This window comes from Notothenia rossii, assembly GCF_949606895.1.
Source record: "Notothenia rossii genome assembly, chromosome: 4".
NCBI classification, from domain to species: domain Eukaryota; kingdom Metazoa; phylum Chordata; class Actinopteri; order Perciformes; family Nototheniidae; genus Notothenia; species Notothenia rossii.
The window spans coordinates 45820394-45832915 of NC_136902.1; the positions used below are offsets into that span (position 1 = coordinate 45820394).

A 12522-nucleotide genomic window follows, 5' to 3' on the forward strand; every position below is an offset into this window, starting at 1 on the left:
GGACAGCCCCAGCCCAATTTAACCCCTGGGTATTTGAGAGGGAGCTCCTATATGGCATTACCCCGCTGAAGCTCACCAAAGTTTAACATATTTCATAGTTCAAAGTTTTGTCAATTGTTTTGTTTATTGGTCAAATACTGGTTTCTAATGGTTTCTGAGGAGTTTTACTGGAATGAAAGAGCACAGAGTCTACAGAAGCAAAAAAGCAGCATACTGCATTAAACCTGACCTTCACAGAAAGGTTGAAGTTCATGTGGAAAGGAGGCTTCAGTAGTCTGTCTGCACTCTGTTTAGTTTTGCTATCTTACAATCAATATAGTAAATGTGAGGTAAAGTGTGTAGCCAATGTAACCGGTTAGAACTCAAAGTTGCGATGAGGTCTTAAAATGTATGGAAAGGGTCTTAAAAAAGGTCTTAAAAGGTATTAAATTTGACTTCAGGATTCCTGCATATACCCTGGTACAAGAAAGGCTCTTGAGGCCTAGTACCAAGTCCGGTTCTAGACAATTTGCTGCCGTACAGATGTAGCGATTCATTTCAGACAGTTTGAAACGCGAGGGCCGTGATTTCTACGTGATCTGCCCTCGCTCAAGGGAAAACCTCCAGCTTGACTTGAGACCACCCCCGTGATAGATAAATGTAATTATAATGAAGCCAGCTGCAATGGATCATTGATCCACCAGAGGGTGCAGTGGGGTTCCACACTGGAGCTCATGTGAAATAAAGTGAGATACAGTATGCTGGATGTACAGCGGAACTTTGTTAAATCCATATGTCACGGATATCATATTACTGTGCTAAATAAGAGACATGTAATCATTTACAAAACATCACCATGTTGTTATTTAACAAAATAATTTTGTTATTCGAAAAAAACGAACGGGAGGAAATGCAGCCCGGCTCTCGATTTTTAATCCTAATTTAATCATCATCTTCACCACGATCATTTATGTTTATGTTCGCCGAATTGACATGAAATCACTGACACATATGAATATACTGTATTCAACTTAATTAAAACGTTATTAACGTGCCTAAACTCAGTAATTCACCAAAAATATGTATATTTTAATGGAGTTTCGTCGGTCGATCAGGATCCCAAAGTGTAGCAGAGGGATCCTCATCTGGATCAAGGGTGTTATTTTCCCCATAAAGAACAAGTCGCTGCAAATTATCCCGCTTATTACATGGCCACATTCTCAACAAAGTAACGAAATGACTCCCAATATTAATTGAAATGCTTTTATGGATTTAGAAAATGTTTTTATTGATTTAAAAAATAGTTGTATCTATTGATTTAAATTGACATGCATCCGCTAAGAAAAATAGTCCGTTGTTACAGTTTTTTAAACAGTCTGAATGAAACGGCAGCTCTCAGCTGTGTATTTACACTAATGGCCCATCAACCACAGGTCTCTCCCCCCCTCCCCCCCTGATCTTTCTTCTCCAGCAGCTAAATTAACAGTAAGTTACTCTGAGTGACCATAGACTGTATGTGACAAGCTTACAGTTAGTGACGTAACAACACCATAGAAGCTGGTGGGTTGAAAGCAATACGGAAGGTAAAAATAACTACAATAATTGTGACTTATTTATTGTGGCTTTTATGTTTTTAGGTATCCAATTTTATGTAATTCAGGCTTATAGTTCACCCTTCTCTAAAAGCCTTCAACAATGACAATATTCATTGTAATTTAATAAATCCTTCCAACAAACATTGTAAAAAATAGCCTACTTTAAGTTAAGAAATCATTTCAATATGTACATCTTCTGATGTAACAACAATAACATTATAAATAGTAACATAGCTGAACATGGTATTGCACATTTAGCTTTGAGTGTTACTGACCTGAGATGTTTTTATTACATGAATTAAGGTGACTGAGGCTTTTTAACATACAGGGATGCAAACTCATCAGGTATGAAAAAGGTGACAAGGATCCGAGCCCCCGGCTCCCCCACCCCACGGAATGACAGAGGATTTTAGCAGTCAGAACAACTAAAGCAGCAGTGTTAATAATAACAGAAACGCCAAAGAGTCACATAATAGAAATATATAAAAGCATTTATTTGTAATTGTGGAGCAGTCAGTTTATAATTTTGGCAGCACTGTTGAGCATTTTGAAAATGTATTTTCATGCCTCTGTGCAAGGCTTAAAGACCCAGTGAAGTGCATTTTTTGCACCAAAATGAAATGGCAGTTTCATTCCTTACATATCATTGTGCCTGTTCATGGCTAAAATATTTTTTAATAATTCATAATTAATGAATTATTAATTTTGCCGTCTGAGCCTAACAGAAGTTGCAGACGATAGTGGCTGTGACGTCACAAGATGTACCCAGTTGCGATTGTAAACATGGAAAAGTGATATTAGTATGAGAGAAATGATTGATTTGGACAGCTTTTCGGACAGGATAGATGAGGAAAGTGATCAATTTGGTGCACTTTGAGGGCAACATTAAGAGATTTATGGATACAGCTCTCAACACTCATATGAAACATATATTTCAATAATCAAAAAACATTGGAAGGATTTCTTAACCTATTTTATACAACTAATATTACATAGATGGAAATATTTGTTTACATAGATGACCAAACCCACTGAGATAACTTAGGTTACAGTTTACCTCCCTGAGCTGACATTATCTCTCTCAGTCCCACAGGAGAGCACTCTCCCTCTCCTTATTGTTGAAACAGCTAATCTCCGTTAGCTCCGAGCTAGCACCAGATGCTAACGACAACCCTGTAACTCTCTCAGTCTCTCTTTCTCGAATCGACCAGTGGCCTTTATTTATCATGATCAATCAAAGAATCTACGAAACAATGACACCAGCCAGGCTCACCTTCATCTTTTGGGAACAGAAACATCGCCACTTCGGCAGACTTGACATTACTACAGCCAGCGGCAATGCATAGTTTCCCCTGTGTTTTTCATCCCTCTTTCTTCACTGTCGCCTCCATTGTCAGGTTATCTCGATTGGCAATCACTTCCAGTCGACTCCGACACACTTTCCAGGAAAATACTAGCTCAAAAACGTTGAGAAATTCGACTTTGAAAAAGAGAAAAAACAAACGGTGGTGAATGTAAACAGTGCGGCGGCGTCCATCTCGTGACGTCACGCAGTAGATTGCAAGCCACGCCCACGAAGGCGAAGGTCGACTGCAGATTTCCCCGGCAAATTCAAAACTCGTCAAATTCGTTGCTATTCCAACATCCTTTGATATGGGTTCCAATGGACAATTTTGCTCATTACTATGCGTATTAGCATAACAGATCATGCACAGGTGCACACTTCACAGGGTCTTTAAGTCTTTTTATCTTTATAGCCACATGGTGTAAAGTAACTAAGTTCATAAACTCAACAAGTACTATACTTGGGCACAATTTTGAGATACTTTTACTTTATTTAAGTATTTCAATGTTTTGCTACTTTGTTCTTCTACTCCACTACAGTTCAGAGGTACATGGTGTACTTTGACTCCACTACATGTATTTAATACCTTTAGTTACTTCACAGATCTGGATTAATTAAGTGAAATATAATCAAGTGTTAAATCAGACTTTAGTTCCACCTAGAGTAAATCCACAAGCTACCCTGCAGTATACAAAGTCATTCAAACTAGCTGCACCTTTAGCAGCTTTGAGAACACTTTCATGATCAATCATTATAAAACATATCATATCTATTATTCTGAAATGGACCAATCTGCACAATGACTACTTTTACTGTCGCTACTTTCACTATATTTTGATGATAATACTTTTCTACTTTTACTTGAGGAACATTTTGAATGCAGGACTTTTACTGTAACAGAGTATTCCTACACTCTGGGACTATTACTTTTAGTGAAGTACAAGATCTGAGTACTTCTACTTTTACTCTAGTACAAGATTTGAGTACTTCTACTTTTACTTTAGTACAAGATCTGTGTGCTTCTACTTTTACTCAAGTACAAGATTTGAGTACTTCTACTTTTACTCTAGTACAAGATCTGAGTACTTCTACTTTTACTCAAATACAATATATACAGGACTGTCTCAGAAAATTAGAATATTGTGATAAAGTTCTTTATTTTCTGTAATGCAATTAAAAAAAAAAAAAAAAAAAAAAAAAAAAAAATGTCATACATTCTGGATTCATTACAAATCAACTGAAATATTGCAAGCCTTTTATTATTTTAATATTGCTGATTATGGCATACAGCTTAAGAAAACTCCTATCTCAAAAAATTAGAATAGTTCCTCAGACCAAGTAAAAAAAAAAAGATTTATAACAGCAAAACACAATCAAACATTTGAAAATGTCCATTAATGCACTCAGTACTTGGTTGGGAATCCTTTTGCACGGATTACTGCATCAAGGCGGCGTGGCATGGAGGCAATCAGCCTGTGGCATTGCTGAGGTGTTATGGATGCCCAGGGTGCTTCAATAGCGGCCTTTAGCTCATTAGCATTGTTGGGTCTGGTGTCTTTCAGCTTCTTCTTCACAATACCCCACATATTCTCTATGGGGTTCAGGTCAGGGGAATTTGCAGGCCAATCGAGGACAGTAATGCCATGGTCAGTACACCAGTTACTGGTGGTTTTGGCACTGTGGGCAGGTGCCAGATCATGCTGGAAAATGAATTCCTCATCTCCATAGAGCTTTTCAGCAGACGGAAGCATGTAGTGCTCTAAAATATCTTGGTACACAGCTGCATTTACTCTGGGCTTGATGAAACACAGTGGACCAACACCAGCAGCTGACATGGCTCCCCAAACCATCGCTGACTGTGGGAACTTCACACTGGATTTCAAGCAACTTGGATTTTGCTCCTCTCCAGCCTTTCTCCAGACTCTGGCGCCTTGACTTCCAAATGAAATACAAAACTTGCTTTCGTCTGAAAAGAGGACTTTGGACCACTGTGCAACTGTCCAGTGCTTCTTTTCCTTAGCCCAAGTCAGACGCCTCTTCCGTTGTCTTGAGTTCAGAAGTGGCTTGACCATGGGAATACGGCTATTGTAGCCCATTTCCCGGACACGTCTGTGAACAGTGACTTTTGATACCTGGACTCCAGCTTCAGTCCACTGTCTTTGAAGCTCCCCCAAATTCTGGAAGCGACTCTTCTTCACAATGCTGTTAAGGCTGCGGTCATCTCTCTTGGTTGTGCAGCGTTTCCTGCCACATTTCCCCCTTCCAACAGACTTTTTGTGGATGTGCTTTGAAACTGCACTCTGTGAACAGCTTGCTCTTTGAGAAATTTCTTTTTGTGTCTTACCCTCCTGATGGAGGGTGTCAATGACGGTCCTCTGGACAGCAGTCAGATCAGCAGTCTTCCCCATACTTGTGATTTAGTTTACTGAACCAAGCTGAGTGTTTTTCAAGGCTCAGGAAACCCTTGCAGGTGTTTCGAGTTAATTAGACGATTCAAGTGATTCACCCTACTAGTATACTTTTTCATGATATTCTAATATTTAGAGATAGGATATTTGAGTTTTCTTAAGCTGTATGCCATAATCAGCAATATTAAAATAATAAAAGGCTTGCAATATTTCAGTTGATTTGTAATGAATCCAGAATGTATGACATTTTTGTTTTTTTAATTGCATTACAGAAAATAAAGAACTTTATCACAATATTCTAATTTTCTGAGACAGTCCTGTATATACTTATACAACCTCTGTTTATAGCCTATGAAAGAAACTATTAGAAATAGAAGGCTAAAGCTAACGTTAGCAGATAGTGACAATGTATGCTAGCTAGCTAGCTCAACGATTCCTTAAATAATATTGCCACAGAAAAACTTTTCAGTTCACATCACGCTCTGCCGCTCTGACAGGGAGCTCTGCTCTGAACACCTGAACGGCCCGTTCTAACAGCTGTTCACCAGCAGTCCAGTCTGTGCCACAGTGACTCCGGACGCACAGTTAATATTAACGAACGCACCCGTAGGTAATATAGCTGCTGAAGCTAGACCATCATCTCGGAGCAGCAGAGCCTTATTATACATCCATGAGCAGAGCCGACAGGCAGGAAGACTCGTGCACACAGCTCGTACTTCATTATAATATATAAAAAAAGAACACCATGCGTGTCATGATGGCACATAACAGCTCACGGCCGCAGATTACTCCGGGTCCCAGCCCCCCCCATACCCCAAAAATATTTGTATTGCAGATCTACATGAATCACACAAACGACTTATTTTGGATTCAAAACGGCGAATTTCGCCGAAAGGTGACAAGTTTGCATCACTGAACATAGACAGAGCACAACTGAAACATAAAATCTGAGATGTAACAACATATTACACTTTTCGGGGATGCTTGGGATGTGAGGAGTGAGGGACACGGCTTAGAACGGGCGTGTCGCCTGGCAGGACAGGAGAGTGTGTGCACCAGTCTGCCTTGATCTATGAATTCATGTCCGTGACACTCACTGCTGCCCACAGCTGTTTTATAGAAGGACATTCCTTCACTTAATGAAAGTGTTTTAACCACACACACCTCTACACACACATGACGGGTGTTATTTTCCCCATAAGGAACAAGTCGCTGCAAATTATCCCGCTTATTACACGGCCACATTCTCAACAAAGTAACGACATGACTCCCAATATTAATTGAAATGCTTTTATGAATTTGGAAATTGTTTTTATTGATTTAAAAAATAGTTGTATGTATTGATTTAAAAAATAGTTGTATGTATTGATTTAAATTGACATGCATCCGCTAAGAAAAATAGTCCGTTGTTACAGTTTTTTAAACAGTCTGAATGAAACGGCAGCTCTCAGCTGTGTATTTACACAACTAATGGCCCATCAACCACAGCTCTCTCCCCCCCTCCCCCCTTGATCTTTCTTCTCCAGCAGCTAAATTAACGGTAGGTTACTCTGAGTGACAAGCTTACAGTTAGACACAACAGTCTCATTGCAAGTGACCCTCAGTTAGTTGACTTTTATGTTCAACTGCTAAATTCGTTACTGATAAAAAAGGGCTTCTACTGTACCTAATTACCTTAACACTAGAACCGCCAGAGGTTTTTGTATAGGCCTACCTAAACCCGTCAAATCACGCTGTTAGAATGCCATTTTTAACAACATAGGGTGCTACATAACACACTTTCAGGAAAAGTCACGGACTGGGAGACTTTAATATTTTATTGAAAAAAAGTTACATTTGCACACACACAACACACATAACACAAATTGACCCGATTGGCGGTTCTAGTGTTAAATAAACTCACTAATTAATGAAACCAGTTCAATACGCATGATTCTTATTCTTATCATTCTTTATGAGCGCAGAAATAGTCTTAAAATCAGATCTGTTTTTTAAATGAAATCTGACGGCAGGCAGTTAGCTCTGATCACCTATGACAAATGCGCCGCACCTAATCGCTGGCCATTCAGCCACAGACACTGTTCGAAATGGGGGGGAGCTAGGAGGAGCTTGGCTCCCCCGAAGAGGGAGGGGGAAGGAGAATAACAGTTCTTGAAATAAATAATAGTTATTGTTCATTACAGTTTCTGAATATTTGTTTTATATTTGTGAATATGTCTGGGTGTTGGCATCTGTACGTGGCGGCGCTGCATTCTTACTTACGTTGCTATGGTTATGGCTGTGAGGCCGGCGCGGTATTTGAAATGTTCATATTGATATATTTTTTAACTCTGGCTGTGTAATAAAAAAATATGGCAAAACGAAAACAGCCAAGCGTCACAGCTTTTGGATTCACAAGCAAAGAAGCGAAGGAGTCTAAAAATGACAACGTGAACGGAAAACAACTTTTAGTTGGCCGGCTGTAAGCGGCGTTAGGGTCGAGCTTGACAGCTCCAAAACGAGGGAGAAGCCTGCCGATGCGGAGCCTGAAGAGGCTTCAACAACGGCCACATCCGCCGGCATAGTGACACCGTCTGTATTAGTAGAAGAGTGTTTTTATAGCAATTGATCGCATCCGCGCTGCTGCGCCAGTCAACAGAGCGTGCGTGTGACATATTTAGTAGCAGGATGTGCTCTGAAAAATAGGGCTCCCCGAAAGCAAATGGGTAATTCGAAAACTGACAGAGCTCCCTCTATACAAATCAAACTGTAGACGGTGTGAAAGCACCTATTGTTTTAAATAATGGTCGGAATGTGACCTGTGAGCCTTCTGAATTACCGTGGGGCAGCACATTCTAAACTAAAATGTTCAATCAATAAAGTAACATCTTATCTTATCTTAATAATATCTTCATATTAATAATAAATCATTCAGTATGTGTCCGAAAGGGAGCAGGAGGAAGCAAACACAAAAATATACTGCATATTAAAGCAAACAATTGTAAAGGTTAAAGTATGAGCATAACAAATAAAGAAGTGTAATGTAAACATTTACATTATGATTATTTAATATATAAAGACTATATATTATTGAATTACAAGATTAGATATACTTTAGTTGATCTAAAATATTGATGTGTTCAAATGCTCTTCAAAACACAACTGAAAGTCCATGAAACTTGTCTTTCTGTATTTGTGAATGAAGCGCCATCTCCTGGTTAAAACCTGAAATTGAAAATCTGGCAACGCCCTCTTGGAAAATAGTGGGAGGGCTTAACATTCCTCGATACTGGTATTTGGCAGGTAGTAGGCAGGAAGCTGTAAGCTGGAGTCCGAAATGCAGTGCTACATCTGTATACATACACATACAGTGCAATAAGAAGCTACAGGGAAGTTAATCTAACGTTGGTAATATTAACTTTATTTAATACAATATTTACGGTACAAGATTTAATCATACAGCCCATGTAGTATAATATTTTACAAATGATGAATTACAGCAAACATGTGCAATATATCCATTATTACAGCTCCGTGGGCAGTAAGGCGATATGGGTCCGTTCTTATTGTGCATCCATGGGTAAAGAATGATAAACGCATGTGCTGCTGCATGCTGAACACGTAACATGAACGTGCCGGGCGGCGCGGTCCCGTGGGTTAGATGCGCGTTCATAATGCAGAGGAATATAACTCTCAGAATAACGTTATTAGCACATTTTTACAACTCGAGGAACAAATGTTTTTAATAAGGACTATACAAGTGTTCATACTGGGTGGTTTATTTAGTTTAAAAAAAATTATCCAACGATTTACAGACCACTCTTTCCCCATGTAAGTCAATGGGAAAAAGTGTTTCCGGGCCTGGCAACCAAACGGAAGTGTAGTACCGCCGTTTGGCCGGCACAAATATTTTCATCTGAGTCCGGCGCACTTCCTGGGGGCTTGGCGAGGCCCTGTAGTGGAAATGCGCCATTAGACTAAAGTTAACTCTCTAAACACTGAGAGTCCTTTAGCTCACTGAGCTGACGTTATCTGACAGGAGAGGACTTTCCTTTCACTTAGTTGTAGAAACAGCTTCTAATATCCGTTAGCGCAGCAACAACAATCTTGTTCTCTCTCTCTCTCTCTCTCTCTCTTCTACAGATTACCTTACCACTGCACTGGTAAGGTAAAACTAGGCCGATTAATAAGATGTGAAATGCTTTGTAACTTTGACCCACTTGACTGAATACACAAAAAACAATGAAGAAAGTTGAACCAACAAACTAACTATCACTATAACATGATGATGATAAAGAATGCATCTAACGTTCCACTGTTCATTATAAAAACAGCGCATTAAACAAACCATCATGCTCTTACTTTGAAAACCATGTGGAAATCTCATCATCAGCAGGCCATCACGTGGTTTCCGAAAATAACCGAGTGACACGAGTAGATTTTAGCCGAGACCGGCGGAAAGTTTATTTCAAAACTCAGTGTGTGTAAAAAAACTATCCACAAGCAGATATTTGAGATCCACGAGCAGAAATGTGAGATCCACAATCGCATTTTTGGTCGACAAATACAAAATGGATTCACAAATGCATGATCGAAAGTTGTAAATGTAAAAGAGATATTCAAAGATCTTGTTTTTTATTTGTAAAAATATTTTGCGTATTTGCAGATCCGTTTTACATTTGCACATTTATTTGTGAGTTTGCAAATCTTTTAAATGCATTTGTGGATGGTATTTTACATTTACAAATCACATATTTACACACGAATTATTGTTATGTTCACACAAATTATTATGAGACATCTAAGCACATACCTGACATTCTGTTTTTGGGCTGCGTACATCAGACATCTTTACATAAATCTTTGCCCCTATTTAAAAGTGCTTTGTGTTTCAGCAGGAGGAGTTCTACCTGTTGAAGTGGAAGGGCTTCCCTGAGTCGGATAACAGCTGGGAACCCAAGAGGAACCTTAAATGCCACAAACTGATAAAGCAGTTCCACCTGGACCTGGATCAGCAGCTGAGGCGCCACAAGAGACGCTACACCCCAAAAAAACTGGATAAGGAAATTTCCTCCTTCCTGGTCCAAAAAGCCAAGCTCCGTCAGAGTCTGAAGCGCTGGGAGGCCCATCTGAACCAGACTCGCAACCACCCGGGCCGCATTTTTGTTGCAAACGAAGTGGACCTTGAGGGCCCTCCAAAGAACTTCACCTACATCAACAACTACAAAGTAGGCCAAGGGATTGTGTTAGATGAGATGGCGGTGGGCTGTGAGTGTAAAAACTGTTTGGAGGAACCAATAAACGGCTGCTGCCCCGGGGCTTCGCTGCACCGCATGGCCTACAATGACAAGGGCCTGGTCCGGATCCGGCCGGGACAGCCCATATACGAGTGTAACTCCCAATGCAGCTGCAGCTCTGAGTGTCCCAACAGAGTAGTGCAGAAGGGCATCCAGGTTGACCTGTGCATCTTTAAGACGGAGAATGGCCGGGGGTGGGGAGTGCGCACGCTGCAGCACATCAAGAAGAACACCTTCATCATGGAGTATGTGGGGGAGGTAAGACCTGCTCACACACAGCTCTCCCTTCTTGATTCCACTTCCATAATGGGCGGGGTTACCTGCTTATTTCACCAAATTGTTTTTTTCGTCACGATTCATTATTCTTAAAGAAGACAAAACATGCAAATATTCATTCACAAGTGAAGTGAAGTATAATCATTGAGAATATAGTGGAAACAATACTAAATACAATCAGCAACACGGTAAAGAAAACAAATATATGTTCAAACCTGACAATGATTTCATATTTATTTCACTTGCACTTGTAAGCCCCCTCGGTTTGAAACACACAAATGAGAAACAGATACATCCATAATTTAATTAAAATATAATCTGCAGACGACAGGAGAAATCTTGGGGCAACCATCCGCTGCAACAGAAAGTCTCTGGCCCAGCAGATAGACACCAGCATGAACCCTCAGGTGCAGATCAGAGAAAACGCTGGTCAATTTGTTTGCATGCTGGTTCAAACTGGGTATTTTGAGGTATTTCTCTATAGTGTGCATTAACTGCTGTAGATCTGTTTGCGCAGTTGCAGTCTGTGCAATTTTAATATCATTTGTATTTTAGTAATAGGCAAATAGAAGTACACCAAAAAAAAAAATATATATATATATACTATTTCATTTTTTTTAAACTGGCAAAAAATCCTACAGTTGAAAGGTCTGGTACTTAATTCTTCCATGCCTAAATCACGGTTCCTTGCACCCCTCTGGATTCACCTAGCATCTGCTGTCACACAGTATCTGTGGTTAGGGTTAGGTAAACATGTGTGTTCTGGGTGTAGAGAAGGGGACAGTCTGCAGGACCTTTTCAGATTTACTGTAATGTAAATAACTGCTGAGGTGGGAACAGTTTTTCCAAAACCTGGCATTAGTCTGTCACTGTAGTTTTACACATCTGTTGATTTAAGTCAACAAATCAATTGGTCAACTATAGATTTGTTAGCTCAAGAAGCCCCGGTATAGGTATTATATTGAAAGGTCTTTCAAATATCTCTTGTAAATAAAAACCGATCTGCACACTCATAGCTCCAGTTTGAAGGATTCAGCTTAGGCCCTTAAGAGTTGTTAAGGGGAACACGTTATTATTATAGTAACTAGGGATGGGAAGTTGAAAGCAAATGTATATTCGACCCCCCAAAAAAATGGTTAACCGAAATGTAAATATCCATATATATATATATACATATATATATATATATATATATATATATATATATATATATATATATATATACATATATATATATATATATATATATGTGTATATATATATATGTATATGTGTATATATATGTGTATATATATATATATGTATATGTGTATATATATATATATATAGGATATTTACAATTTTTTATATAAAAAAAGAAAGACATTTTACCTTTTTTTAAAACTTTTTTTTTATATAAAATAAATACATGTTCAAATAAGTATAGTAAACAAGTCAAATTTGTCAAATGTATTTCACTGGTGATCACAGTTTGAACAGTTGACAGCTATAGGCCTACAGCTTTCATGCTTAAAACATAACTTGGTTTTTAAATGAAAGAGGGATCATAGTACCTAACGGGTTACAAAAGAGATCAGCAACCCATAACAGGGTCTATGCACAGAATGCAGCTATTCAATACTCATTCTTCTTTAAGAATATGA

At 39.0% G+C, this 12522-nt stretch overlaps 1 protein-coding gene across 3 annotated transcripts in view; it reads left to right on the forward strand.

The window, feature by feature from the left end:
- The window catches only part of LOC307035971 (histone-lysine N-methyltransferase SUV39H1-like), a 48997-nt gene that overhangs the window by 29674 nt on the left and 6801 nt on the right, over positions 1 to 12522 (forward strand). For 2 of the 3 annotated variants that reach the window (XM_079675880.1, XM_079675882.1), the window contains exon 3: positions 10202 to 10861. In XM_079675880.1, coding sequence (XP_079532006.1) covers positions 10202 to 10861 — 660 coding nt within the window. The remainder of the gene's footprint in view (positions 1 to 10201; positions 10862 to 12522) is intronic. The other variant, XM_079675881.1, reaches the window with a different exon arrangement.